The sequence below is a fragment of the Sus scrofa genome, chromosome 16, assembly GCF_000003025.6.
Source record: "Sus scrofa isolate TJ Tabasco breed Duroc chromosome 16, Sscrofa11.1, whole genome shotgun sequence".
In the NCBI taxonomy this organism is placed as follows: domain Eukaryota; kingdom Metazoa; phylum Chordata; class Mammalia; order Artiodactyla; family Suidae; genus Sus; species Sus scrofa.
The window spans coordinates 32,382,311-32,396,953 of NC_010458.4; the positions used below are offsets into that span (position 1 = coordinate 32,382,311).

General features: G+C 39.9%; 1 protein-coding gene across 2 annotated transcripts in view; it reads left to right on the plus strand.

The window, feature by feature from the left end:
- Window positions 1-14,643, plus strand: part of ITGA2 (integrin subunit alpha 2) — a 104,072-nt gene that overhangs the window by 46,071 nt on the left and 43,358 nt on the right. The window contains exons 5-12 of one of the 2 annotated variants that reach the window (XM_021076566.1): window positions 43-157; window positions 318-444; window positions 1,204-1,252; window positions 2,610-2,758; window positions 7,759-7,909; window positions 8,326-8,491; window positions 10,831-10,907; window positions 13,850-13,988. In XM_021076566.1, coding sequence (XP_020932225.1) covers window positions 43-157; window positions 318-444; window positions 1,204-1,252; window positions 2,610-2,758; window positions 7,759-7,909; window positions 8,326-8,491; window positions 10,831-10,907; window positions 13,850-13,988 — 973 coding nt within the window. 2 annotated transcript variants of the gene reach the window in all.

Consider the following 14,643-nt stretch of genomic DNA (forward strand, 5'->3'; position numbering starts at 1 on the left):
TCATCATTCGTGTGTTTTGTCATTATTCTCATTTCTTTTAAGACCTGCGGTCCCCTGTGGGCACAGCAGTGTGGAAGCCAGTATTACACAACCGGGGTTTGCTCTGATGTCAGTCCTGATTTTCAGCTCCTGACCAGCTTTTCACCTGCAGTTCAGGGTAAGTTACGAGTGTGCAGAGGGTCTGAGCCATGCCTTTCCTTAAAGGAGGGGGAAATTGTATCAACAAGTGCCATCCTTTTTCACTTTGTCTCATGCTTATGTGGATGTGATTTTGCCTTACCTATGGAAGTATGTTTCTTTCGTCTTTTCCTGTGTAGCCTGCCCTTCCCTCATAGATGTTGTGGTTGTATGTGATGAATCAAACAGTATTTATCCCTGGGATGCAGTAAAGAATTTTTTGGAAAAATTTGTCCAAGGCCTGGATATAGGCCCACAAAGACACAGGTATGGACATCCATTTTTATATACATTAGCCCACAACATTCCGAGAAAATATTACTAGCTATGAGGTCTTAATCTTTGCATCTGTTAAATCCCCAATTTAAAAGCATTTCATGGTACTCTAAAAAATGAATTGAAATTTGTGCTGCATTGAGTTATTCTGTATACAGCTTTGCCCAGTGCTGGTCTTTAGGCTCGGATTTCTTTCTGACACAAGCGTCAGATACATGATAGAGCATTTCATCCTCTCTCATTGCTTATTTTTCCCCCTCTAACTCATGAACTAATCATTACATCTTAACATCCAATACAGATTTTCCTTACACACACTTGGACTAATGATGACTTCCTTTTATTTTCTCTTTACTGGTGGGACAATTATCTTTGAATGCTAGGGGTTTTTTTTACAAATAAGTTCATAGACAGTGTATTCCTAGCATTTATTTTTTTAGTCTATTATCCTAGTCTAGCCTTCCATGTTTTAAAAACAGGACAAATCTTTTCAGTAATTTGGTGTAACTCTCTGTTTTAAGGAATCTTTAATTTGGTTTGCTATCCTCCTGAGGTAGGCACCATGGTTTCTGGAGACTGTCACAGTCAAGGTCCCTCATAAGAGAAGTTTTCATATGTTTCTGCTTATTTTCTCTGTCTCTAAGTGGAGTGCCCCTCTAACGTGACTTACTGTATTTAATAGTCTCTCAGGTGGAATTCCTGGCCTTCCTCTTTTATCTTCCAACCCCAGTGCACCTTCTTCATCTCTAGAGGTGGTTTTACTCAGTATCTTGTCTTACGATCTAAACATGACCTTTCTGTAAGCCTCAATACACCACATATCTAAATCTTCTATTCCACCTTCCTCGTTTCTCACGCAGAAGTTCTGGCCCTAATGTCAGGGGGTCCTCTCATCTTAGATTTTTTTGATCCTTTCCTCTCTAAGACTTACATCTCATCCTAAAGAGAAGGGTTCGGCAATATGTTTTCTGTCATTTTCCCCAGCGCTTGGTTAACCACCTTGCTAGCAAAGTAGCTGATTGAGCTCTGAAATCCAGGCCTTGCCCTTCCACCTCTCTTGTATGCTGCCTTCTATTTCAGAGACATTTTACCATTGATTTCTTTCTTTCTTTTCTTTCTTTTTTTTTTTTTTAAAGGGCAGCACCCACAGCATATGGAGGTTCCCAAGCTAGGGGTACAATCGGACCTACAGCCGCCAGGCCTACGCCACAGCCACAGCAACATCAGATCCGAGCCGCATCTGTGACCTACACCACAGCTCACGGCAATGCTGGATCCTCAACCCGCTGAGCAAGGCCAGGGATCAAACCCCAGCCTCACAGTTCCCAGTTGGATTTGTTTCCACTGTGCCACGACAGGAACTCCTTACCACTGATTTCTTTTTGCCACTTGCTGTTCTGGAGGCCCCAAGTCCTAGGCATAGAGGGTGATCCCAGTGCTGAGAACAAGGGCATTAACAGCAGTGTTTGACCTCCTTGATCTAAAGGATCAGAGTGTGTGCCTAAGCATCTTTGAAGTTGTCCTGCCTTTGGCTATCTCACGTAAGACTCTCTCTAATGGTATTTTCCCCGAAGGCCCGAAACTTCCTGCCCTACTCGCACCTGTAGCAGCTTTCTTCCTAAGACTCTGTGACCAGAGGAAATCCAGCACAACAAATACATCTGTGTTGACTGCATTGACTAACACATCAGTTTTTCTTGTATTCAACTCTAATTCTTTGGGTATTATATACTTATCCTCAACTGATGAGATGTTATATTCAGTCCATGACTGCTTGTAATTGTTCACATGTTTATATCATTGGTAACTAGAAAATTTGTTTATATCATGTGAATCTTCCTGTTAGGAACTTTATTTATATTCATCCATTTGGCAGTGCTTAAAAATCTACATCTATTACTCTTAAGAACCAATTGGTACACAATAGCTCATTATCTCACTTGTCAGTAGGTTACTGCTGCTGCACACTTTTCTGACAAAGAAATTTTTCCACTGGAAAAAAAAATATTCTTAGGAAAAAAGTTGAAAATGATTCCCTTAAGCCATCCACCTGTGTCTAACTGCACGTTTGATTTTTATTATATTGGTTAAATAGAAATAATTAAATGATTTATAGCCTAATGACTACCCTTTAATAAGCTGCTTTTCTCTTGAAGGTGGGATTAATTCAGTATGCCAATAACCCAAGAGTTGTGTTTAACCTGAACACTTTTAAAACCAAAGCTGAAATGGTTGAAGCAACATCCCACACAACCCAATATGGTGGAGACCTCACAAATACGTTCAAAGCAATTCAATATGCAAGGTAAGTTAGGATGCTAAGAGGCCAATAGTTTGATAAAATAGAAGTGCTTATACATAAGAAAAAGAAAAACATGGTATTGACACTTAAATCAGAACTATTAAGAAAAGTCTGAACATTCTGTAACTTGAACACTCTGAGAAGGCACTAGGGAATGATCATTTTAAATCTTTGATTTCTAGGACTTTCATAACATATTGTGTGATTTTTAAGAATTTTTAAATATTTACATGAAGTCAATAAAATGAAATTGAAAGACCTTAGGTTAAGTTGGAAATGGAGTAATCTGCAGTATTTATTAATATTTATCAGGGCCACAGACAACGTGAGCTAATGGAGCACTTCTTGCAAATTAAGGAGGACCATAGAACCTTAAGTGTTGATGACCTAGGCGTCTGAACGGAGGTGAAGACCTCATTATACTTACTAAAATCTGGGGCAGCTGTGAGTTTCACAACTGTATGACTCTCCTAATTCTTGGCTCAGTTTCTCTATTTTCTCAGCACTGCTGACCCTCATCGTCACTGTTTTAATTAAATACCTTTATAAAAATGCTCAACACTCTCAAAAGATAAATGAGAACAGTAAGTTCACTTCCTTTATACCTACTTCCTGCCCATTTTCATCCAGTGGTGCATTCCTTCCTTCCACTGCCATCATTCCTTGACAGGTGTCCATACTCCCTTCTTCACGCCCTTGAAACACATGGTTCTGTCACCAGGTTAACTTGATCCCCTTTGTTACCCAACAACCCAGTGGTCCTGCCTCGAGCCACATCCTCTCTAGCATCCCTGATGAGCAGGCACTGCTATTTCTACCCCAGTTGCCATAAGAACACAGACTCCTAGAAAACGGGCCAACTTTTTGTCAACAACTTTACCTCTTTACTGACTGCTTTTCCTATTTTTCTTCTATAGGAGCCCTGTCTTCTATCACCCTTTTCTCTTAGGCATGGTATCCACGCTCATGGATACATGCGCCTTAGTCCTGCATGGGTTGCTATGCATTGCTACGTTGTCAGCTCCGAATTCTCTCCCAGAATTCACACAGGCATCCAGCTCGGGCTGAGTATCTTTTTTTGGAGTGTTGGCTCACCTATCAAATTCAGTACATCCTCAACTGCCTTCTTTTCCCTGCTCCTCCTCATGACTCTGCCATTTTGATTCACATGTCTGCCTTTTCCCCCAGTCATTCGGACTAAAACTTGATGGTTTTCTTTATTCTTTCTGTTCCTCCTTAGGTCACATATCTGACCAGTCCTCACAACCTCATCCTGTCATTTCTATTTCTGAATTTCCTCTTATATTTGCCCCTTCTCTTTTTAGCATATTCTACTTGCTGCTTCTATCAACTGCTGTCTCTCCCCTTATGTTTCAAAAGTAGATTCCCTGCAAGAGAAGATATGATTGGTTTGGATAGGCTTTCATTCCTATTAAGATGTCCTTTGGAGCCAAGCTCTCTCACAGGCTGCTGGCCTACTGCCCTTATGTGACACACCCTTCCTGGTCCAGTAGAGGAGACTTAGGGGAGGACTAAGATGACATGGAGTTAGAAACAGGAGAGGGCTTGTGTTTTTTAGCAGGGAATACGGGTGTGGCGTTCTTCCCTGGAAAGAGCCTGGGGGCCTGGCAAATTTCCTTCTCAAGGAGAATGGCCACTTTCTGTTAAAATGGAACTCATATGGCTTTTATGATCTTTTCAAAACTTCGGTTTTCTCCCCATCATCTGTCCCTCACCACTATTCCCCAAGCTAATAGGAGTCTTTCCATTCTTAGGAGAATTAACTAACTTCTTACTCACACCTTCCAAAATTTAATTATTTCTATTTATTTCTCTTTTTCCTCCTCTTCCTCCTCCTCCTATTTTTTTTTAAATCGAAGTATAGTTGATTTATAATGTTGTATTAGTTTTGGATATACAGCAAAGTGATTCAGTTATGTGTACTTATATATCTATTTTTTCATATCCTTTGCCCTTAGCGATTATTTAAAAAATATTGAGTGTAGTTCCATGTGCTCTGCAGTAGGTCCTTGTTGGTTATCTGTCTTGTATATTGTAGTGTGTAAGTGTTAATCCCAAACTCCTAATTTATCCCTCCCCCTCCTCCTCTTTCTTAATCTGTTTCTTTACATCAAATAGAATTATAATACTCTTTCAGTAAGTATTGTCATTTCTATTGATCTTATTTTCTTGAGTGCCTACAGTTTCAATTTATTGTTTCAAGCCCTGAAGGTGATCAAAATAAATGAGGCACAAGTTTCTACCCTTAGCAAATTTACAGTCATATATGAACTCTACTGTATGTCATAAAAAGTATAATTCACTCAAAAAGTGTTGGATGTGATCATGAGAATTCAAAGTTGGCTGAGAAATATGAAACATTTTTCTGTATTTCTGTATTCTGCTCTATAGAATACAGAAAAGCTTTAGGAAATAAAATGATGTTCTGTTTTAAAGAGGTTGAATTTAAAGAGCTCCTTACACATTCCAGTGAAAATATCCAATGCATAGAAAGCACAAACTTAAAGATGGGAGGGATGAATGAAAGCAGATATAGACTCTAAGTTGTCACTGTATAAGTGATGAACCTCTATGATGACACAAGAAAGAATGTGCAACAAGAGGATCCAATAGACAGAAAAATGTTGGATAACTGGCTAACTATCTAGAAACAAAGGTGAATCCTTGCCTCACTCCTTGAATCAAAATAAATTTTAGCTAAACCACCAGTTTAAATCTGAGAAAATGAAACCGTTAAAAGACAATGAAAATACTTGGATGATTAAAGTGAAAAGTCTTAGAGATCAGTCCTTTTAAAATACCATGTCAAGAGTTCCTGTTGTGGCTGAGCAGTTAATGAACCTGACTAGCATCCATGAGGACACAGGTTCAATCCCTGGCCTTGCTCAGTGGGTTAAGGATCCAGTGTTGCCATGAGCTGTGGTGTAGGTCACAGACATGGCTCAGATCCTGCATGGCCGTGGCTGTGGTGTAGGCTGGCAGCTGTGGCTCCAATTTGACCCATAGCCTGGAACTTCCATATGGCGTGGTTGTGGCCCTAAAAAGACAAAAGACAAAAAAAAAATGAAACATGTCAAATGTGAGAGACACGCACAAATTAATGTGTTTGATTATCAAAATATGAAATTTCTGTATAGAAGGAGTGTCACTAAAATTCAAAAAATGACTAATGAACTGACAAAATTATTTGCAATATACATGACAAAGGGTAATTTCTTTATTAACAGAAATTTTACTCATCAGGAAAATGATGAAAAACACAAAAATGGGCAAGGATAAAATTCAGGAGTTCACAAAGAAAGAAATGGCTAATAAACATATAAACATACTCATCATCCTTTATAGTAAAAACTACATATTAAAGCAATAATTATATATTATTTCTCACTTATAAGAGTACCCCAGATGAAAAGGTTAATAATCCTCACTGTTAAGGAAAGGAAGTAGAGAAAATTGCATTTTTTTTTTTTTTTGGCCTTTTCTGGGGCAGCTCCCATGGCACATGGAGGTTCCCAGGCTAGGGGTCTAATCGGGGTTGTAGCCACTGGCCTATGCCAGAGCCACAGCGATGCCAGCTCCGAGCCGCATCTGCAACCTACATCACAGCTCATGGCAATGCCGGATCCTTAACCCACTGAGCAAGGCCAGGGATCAAACCCGCAGCCTCATGGTTCCTAGTCTGATTCTTTAACCACTGAGCCACAACGGGAACTCCAAAATTGCATTCTTGTATGCTGATGTCAGTATAAATTGGTAGAATTTCTGAAGAGTAGTTTAGTATTTATCAGAATTTGAAATATGTAAATCCTTTGTCCAAATAATTTCACTAAGATTTTATCCTACTAATACATTTGAAAAAGGATGCCAAGAAATATACACAAGGACATTCATTATGGCATTATTTGTAAAACTCAAAATGGCCTAAATGCATAATAATGGGGAATTGATTAAATAAACATTAATTCCTTCAAATAATGAAACATTATGCAGCCATCAATAAAGGAGTTCCAAACTAGTGGTCACCAGTGGGGAGGAGTATGAAGGGCAATATAAAGGTAGGGGTGTCTAGATATTCATATGACAACAGAACAAAGGGTGGGGGGGAGATGTATACATGTAAGGATAACTTGATCCCCTTGCTGTACAGTGGAAAAAAAATAAATAAAAATAAATAAAATAAAAATAAATAAATAAAGGTAGGGGTGTAGGAGGCACACACCGTTGGGCGTGAGATAGGCTCAAGAATGTGCTGTACAACATAGGGAGTAGAGAGAATATTTTGTAATAATGGTGACTAGAAAGTTTCCTTTAAAAATCATGTAAAAATTAAAAAAAAAATTTAAAAATCAAACAGAGGAGCTGTATATGTGCTGGTATGGAAAGATCTCCATCAAAATGAAAAACACCTGTATAGAGGGTGTCCCCATTTGTATAAAAGTTTAAGGAGTAACTTTTGCATACATTTGCCTAAATGAAACATTTTCTAGAAGGAAACATACATTAAAATAGTGATTACCTTTGGAATAGTGGCTTAGTGTAAAATTTTTATTTTATACCTTTCCAAATGCTTTGGATTTCTTTTACCATGTGCCTTTATTACTTTTTAAAACATAATTTACTAATGAAAAAAAACAAATACAGATCCATTGAGTAAACTTTATATGGGGAGTGAATATCTTTGCTGTGATTTGTATTAATATGTTTCATTTTCTTAGCGGAAGATGATTCTGAGGATTCCTGCTGTAAGTAGACACCATGAAAACCATGGAAGTTATTTTTTAATGCTGAGCAAGATTTATATTTTTATGTTTCTCCACACACTACAGATAGAATGTAGTTAGAAAGTCACTAGAACTGATAGAAAACTTCTAAGTCGCAATAGATCATGCTCAAAGAAATTGGTGTAATATTTATATTTCTAACCAGAGGTCCACATGTTAACTTTATCTCTGATAGTGGGTCTTTAATTTTGTCTGCCACAGAGATTCCGCTTATTCAGCAGCTGCTGGTGGACGACCAGGTGCTACCAAGGTCATGGTGGTTGTAACTGATGGGGAATCCCATGATGGTTCAATGCTGAAGGCCGTGATCGATCAATGCAACAACGACAATATACTGAGGTTTGGCATAGCAGTAAGTGGCTTTTCCTTTTATTGTCTTTCAGTTGCTGGGTAAATGTTCGTTTGTCACATCACTTCTCAAGACAGCACTTTCTTATTGGCTGTCCATGGCTTACGGTGAAAGAACATACGTATCTCTGCTTCTTGGTGATTTTTCAGTCCTGTCAACTCAGAGGATATGGAAGTGGGTTTTTTTGGTCTTGTTTTGTTTTGTCTTTTTAGGGCCACACCCATGGCATATGGAGGTTCCCAGGCTAGGGGTCCAGTCAGAGCTATAGCTGCTGGCCTATGCCACAGCCACAGCAGCAGGAAGTGTTCTGGATTCACCTCTCCAGAGGGCCTATGTGTTCAGAAATAGCCTAGAAAGTACTAATAGGAATACCGAAACACAGCAGTAATGGCCTTTTCCCCTCTTTCTTTGTTTTTAAGGTTCTTGGGTACTTGAACAGAAATGCCCTAGATACTAAAAATTTAATAAAAGAAATTAAAGCAATTGCCAGCATTCCAACAGAAAGATACTTTTTCAATGTCTCTGATGAAGCAGATCTACTGGAAAAGGCCGGGACATTAGGAGAACAAATTTTCAGCATTGAAGGTGAGATTTGAACCTTTCTTTCAAGAATTTTCTTTGAAAAACTTCAGTCAAGAATTCTTTACTTCGTTACTACGTACTTGCTCTGTTAATGTTAACTGATGTATCCTATATAAATAGTACTGCATGGCATCAGTAAGAAAAATATACAAAGAATGATGGATAAGCAGTTTATAAAAGATAAAATATAAATGACCAATAAACATAAGAAAATATTCTCAATTTTAGTAATTATTTTAAAATGTAAATCAAATCAATGTTACTTTGTGCCTAAAAGATAACAAAGATGAGTAATATTTAATCTTGGAGAGATTATGGGGAAGCAAAGAAGCTCATACACTTGATAAGATTATAAATTATTAATCTTTTCGGGCAGCGATTTGGTAATATCTATTATTATCATAAGTAGTTTTATCTTTCACACTGTAAATAGTTTTTCTAATGGTAAAAAGCTCTACCTTTTTATGCTGTTACATCATTTCTGAAATTCTTGAATTTGTTTGCAGCAAACATGTATACTTTTAAAATTAAAAAAGTACAGTGACGTTTGTTAATAGTTTACATTTCAAGGAAATATTTATCAAAGCTACATTAACTCATATGGCCTTGGTAGATCTAGTCAGGATAGAAATATCACGTGTTCAAGAGCTCATTGTAAGAACTGGAAACCAATTCCCAGTTGATAAAAGGTCCCATATAACCCAAATCCTGGTTCCTGATAATTAACCCAAGTGATTCTCAGCAATAGTGTATTTTACTGAGCACCTACTATGATTAGGCACTGCTTCAGAAGCTGGATCCCTATAGTCAAATCTTTATCTCCTGCTTATCCACCAGAAGGATCTATCCAACAATTTTTATTGCTTCTTACTAAATATCCATGGTGCTTCTGAATTTTTTGAATCATCCAAATTTCATGTCCTGAGGTAATATAAAAATTATCTGGCTAACTATGGTAATAATTTTGTTTGTGGTGGTATAGAAATGAACAATGCAATCTAAAAGCTAACTAGAAATTATTTCGGAGTTCCCGTCGTGGCTCGGTGGTTAACAAACCCAACTAGCATCCATGAGGTCGCAGGTTCAATCCCTGGCCTCGCTTAGTGGGTTGAGGACCTGGCGTTGCCATGAGCTGTGGTGTACGTTGCAGATGTGGCTCAGATCCCACGTGGCTGTGTCTGTGGCGTAGGCCAGTGGCTCCAGCTCTGATTCAGCCTCTAGCCTGGGAACTTCCATATGCCACTGCCAGTGCAGCCCTAAAAAAAGACAAAAAGACAAAAACAAAAAAATGATTTTGAGTGTTACCTATTATTATGAATTTGGGGGGAGCTATGCTCTATTAAAAATTATCTCTACTCATATCATGTAAATTATTACATCTTCCAAATAAGTGACTATAATTTGTCTTCTCTACATTAATGTGGCAGTCCAGTCCAGAAAGTTAGCTTCCTTTTTGGGAAGATTAGTAAAATGTAACCACTTCGGCCGCACTGTATGGAAAGATTTCTAGTTGAGTCTCATGGTGCTAGTATCAGAGGCAAGCACATATGTAGAACTTGGACCAACTTTCCAGTTGGTAAAATTCCCATTCAGTCTTGAATTCTTGTTCCTGAAGCCTAATCCAAGTATCTCTCAGCACAGTCTTCACTGCAGATCAATTGCTTGGCTCCTCCAACTCTGTCTGAGATATATGTGTATTTATTAGTATTAATATTCAAAGTTAAAAATGCAGTTAGGTTCTTAGCTTGTAATGATAGTTTAAAAAAAGAATCATGTCAGTTTTCATCTTACCATCCCCTATATTGTGAGTTTTCCTTTTTTTTTTTTTTTTTGGCTGCCCTGCAACATAAGAAATTCCTGGGCTGGGATCAGATCCGAGCCACAGTTGTGGCCTATGCCGCAGCTGCAGCAATGTCGGATCCTTAACCCACTGTGCCGGGCTGAGAATCAAACCTGCATCCCGGTACTCCAGAGACATCGCTGATCCCATTGTGCCACAGCAGGAACTCTTTGAGTGTTCTTCGGTATCAGCAATTTCATAAGTGTGCTGATCAATACATTAATGCACAATCAAGATTCATGGCAACTTCAGAAATTACCTTGGAAGCATCGTGGATTTCTTTATCTCTTAGGACACTTCCTTAGAAATTCCTCCCTCCCAGAATCTGACAGTACTTCATTTTTGAGTGGATATCAGAACACTCTGTGTGTGTGTGTGTGTGTGTGTGTGTGTGCGCGCACATGCACGCATGTGTGTGCGTGCATGCACATACACATGTATTTGAAAAATTTGCTTTAAAATTGATAATAGCGATAAAATTTTTGAAACTACTGTTTCTCAGGTACTGTTCAAGGAGGAGACAACTTCCAAATGGAAATGTCACAAGTGGGATTCAGCGCAGATTACGCTCCTCAAAATGTGTGTATATCAGATAACTTCCAGCCGGGTTATCATTTGCCGTAACACTTCTGGGCGCAGTAGTGGCATACTAAAATGGGAAAAACAGCCAGCTAGTGATCAGCAGTTCTCACTCCTAGTTACAGTCACTTAGTTTCTTTACGCTGTTGGTTTGCCATCTGAAAAACGAAGGTTAACAACGCCTTCCCTTCCCTATTTCACAGGGATATTTTATGGAAAAAATGATAACATGCAAGAAAGACTTTGAGTGCTCCAGGGAACAGTCACTATAATAAGTCAAGGTATTATCACTGCAGGAATTTTCTTTAACTCAATAAACTACTGGAAAAGTTAGTTAAAAACACACACTCCTGTCATCACTCTCATTGTTGAATTCTGAGTTGCCAGAGTATCGTTTTGAGAGCAGAGACGAAGAGAAAAATAGCTGAGAAAGTAAGGAGTTAGGAAAAAAGTGAGATGGAACATCTTCTTAGCTCAGGGAAGTCCATTCTTTCTCAGAAACCTCCATCTCACAGGCTTCTGATTCTCATTCTACTCAGGATATGAGCTGTAAGTGGTAAATGCTCAGGGAACAATACGAACTCCAAGGATTTGACTGGCAGAATAAAGGACCAGGATCAGCTTACTTTCTCTCTAGAATAAAAAGCGGTAATGTTTTCTAGATCACCAGTCATTAGAGATGCTCATAAAAGTTATGGGTCTTTCCCTCAGAAAAAAATGTAAGTGAACTCACACACATGGAATTTTTCACACAATTTCCTGAGGTTTTTATATACTCTCGGAAGTCCCTTTCCTGCACCAGATTCAGAGTCCCAGATTTATGACATTCACATTATTTTGTGGTCTCTTAGCCTCAAAATGGGACACATCATTTCCCTATTTGCCAATTTTTTTAAATGGCTTGGTGTTTTCCATTCCAAAATCGTATCTTAGCTATTTTCTAAGATCAAAAACTTCAAAATAAGTCCCATCCTTACCACCCTGCCTTCTGTGACGATTTTTAGCTCAGAATGTTCAGACTGGGTTTTTTGTTGTTGTTGTTGTTTTCTTTTGTTTGTTTGTTTTTAATTATGGCCACACCTGAGGCATATGAAAGTTCCTAGGCCAGGGGTTGAATCAGAACTGCAGCTGCTAGCCTACACCACAGCCACAGCAACACTGAATCTGAGCCGCATCTGTGATCTACCCTGCAGCAGCTTGTGGCAACACCAGATCCTCAATGCACTGAGCGGGGCCAGGGATTGAACCCACGTCTCACAGACACTAGTCAGGTTCCGAAACTGCAGAGCCACAACGGGAACTCCCCAGACTGGGTTTTGAGAGCATCCCGAGCAGACTGTCCTCTTTGGCCTCCCCACTGGTGCTCGCCAGTGGCTGTTTTCCCTCCCACAGATGGAGTGTCATAGCCACAGGTGCCTTTTGTAGCTGTGCTATTTTCAAATAGATGGGCTAGGATAGAGAAGAGAAGATAGAGAACATTTGAGAAGGAGTCACGAAGAAAGGAAGGAAGACAGACCAGTTCAGGAGAGGGCCTCCACCATGGGTCTGGGGTAGCAGCACCCGCCTCTCTTCCTCTGGCAGCAGCATACCTCCTCCTGTCCACAGTGATTCTTAGAAATCCATCAGACTTGAGGCTCACTTTTTTTTTTTTTTTTTTTTTTTTTTTTAAGGGCTGCATATGTGGCATATGGAAGTTCCTAGGCTAGGGTTGAATCAGAGCTACAGCTGCCGGCCTACGCCACAGCCACAGCAATGCTGGATCTGGGCTGTGTCTGCGATCTACACCACAGCTCAAGGTAACACCAGATCCTCAACCCACTGAGCAAGGCCGGGAATTGAACCTGCATCCTCACAGATGCTAGTTGGATTTGTTATCACTGAGCCACCAGGAGAAGTCCCTTGAGGCTCACTTCTGACTCCTTTCTAAGGGCTCACGACCATTCAGTGCTTGCAGACGTATGCCTTTGCATGGAAGTCTGAAGATGGCTAGGCATCCCTCCTGTACTGTAGTAACAGATTTATCTTTAAAGTGTGCCGTACTAAACAAAGCCCAAGGTAACAGAGCCCATGGGAAGGCTTCTTCTCCAGCACAAAATACATCAAAACAATTCAGAGATGTACCAACATACAATCTATGAAAAAAATAAAATCCAGCTGAGTGAAGATCTAACTGGCTTTATTCAATGATTCATGGATTGGGCAGCATCCCATCTGAAAGACACAAAGGAGCTCCAAGAGCTGCAGAGAATGCAAGGCTTTTATAGGCAGAAGGAGTAAAGGATGGATTGTTTCAGGCAAGGTCACCTTCCTGTGGGGGAGGACAGTGTCTGCCAGGTGGACTACCTCACAGTCCTGACCAGGAAATTCCAAACTGACTCATGCAAGATGACATTCCTCTGGGAGGGTGAAACTGCAGTTAGGTTAGGTATTAAGTCTGGGTTTGGTGACATGGACTCGGCTGATTCCATTTTTAGCCTGTTGTCTGTCTCTCTCTCTCTCTCTCTTTCTTCTTTATTTATTTATTTATTTATTTATTTGTCTTTTTGCCATTTTCTTGGGCCACTCCCTCGACATATGGAGGTTCCCAGGCTAGGGGTCGAATCAGAGCCAAAGCCACTGACCTACGCCAGAGCCACAGCAATGTGGGATCCGAGCTGCGTCTGCAACCTACACCACAGCTCATGGCAATGCCAGATCCTTAACCCACTGAGCAAGGGCAGGGATCGAACCCTCAACCTCATGGTTCCTAGTTGGATTCGTTATCCATTGAGCCACGACGGGAACTCCTGTCTCTCTTTTTAAAATAACAATTCATATACATTTTACGTCAAGCTTAGTTTTCTTAAAAAATCCAGACCATTTATTCAGTGTTTTGCCCACCCTGTACTCTTATGCTTTAAAGGTGATTCGTTTTAATGCTTTTCATTGTTCAATTATTTTAGGATGTTCTGATGCTGGGTGCAGTAGGAGCTTATGACTGGAGTGGGACTGTTGTTCAGCAGACACCTCATGGACATTTGATCTTTCCTAAACAAGCCTTTGACCAGATCCTGCAGGACAGAAATCATAGTTCATATTTAGGTAAGACCTAGCAGCACCGGGCTCAGCACATTTAAGTTCCTTCCTTTAAACTAGCCTCTTATCAGGGAGTTCCCATCGTGGCACAGTGGTTAACGAATCCGACTAGGAACCATGAGGTTGCGGGTTCCGTCCCTACCCTTGCTCAGTGGGTTGACGATCCGGCGTTACCGTGAGCTGTGGTGTAGGTTGCAGATGCGGCTCAGATCCCGCGTTGCTGTGGCTCTGGTGTAGGCTGGCGGCTACAGCTCCGATTCGACCCCTAGCCTGGGAACCTCCATATGCTGCGGGAGTGGCCCAAAGAAATAGCAAAAAGACCAAAAAAAAAACTAGCTTCTTATCGAATCTCAGGATCAATGCACTAAAGCTCTTGAGCTGTCATCCAATTGCTATATTTATTACACATATATTTCTGTTGCTTCTTTGCCACTCAAGCCTTAGCCCATAACTACTTAAGGAAACACTGTGTATTTTACTCATTAATCTCTTCTGGCTTTTTGAGAAGTTCCTGGGACATGATTGTTTCTCCAAGAGAGAAATAGTTCCTAAAAGTCAATACTGTCAGTGATAGTCACGCCAATTTAGAGTTCTTGGTCTTTTTGTTTATATGATCGGGCACCAGTTTCAAGCACCTACTATGGGACAGTTCCTGAGTTGG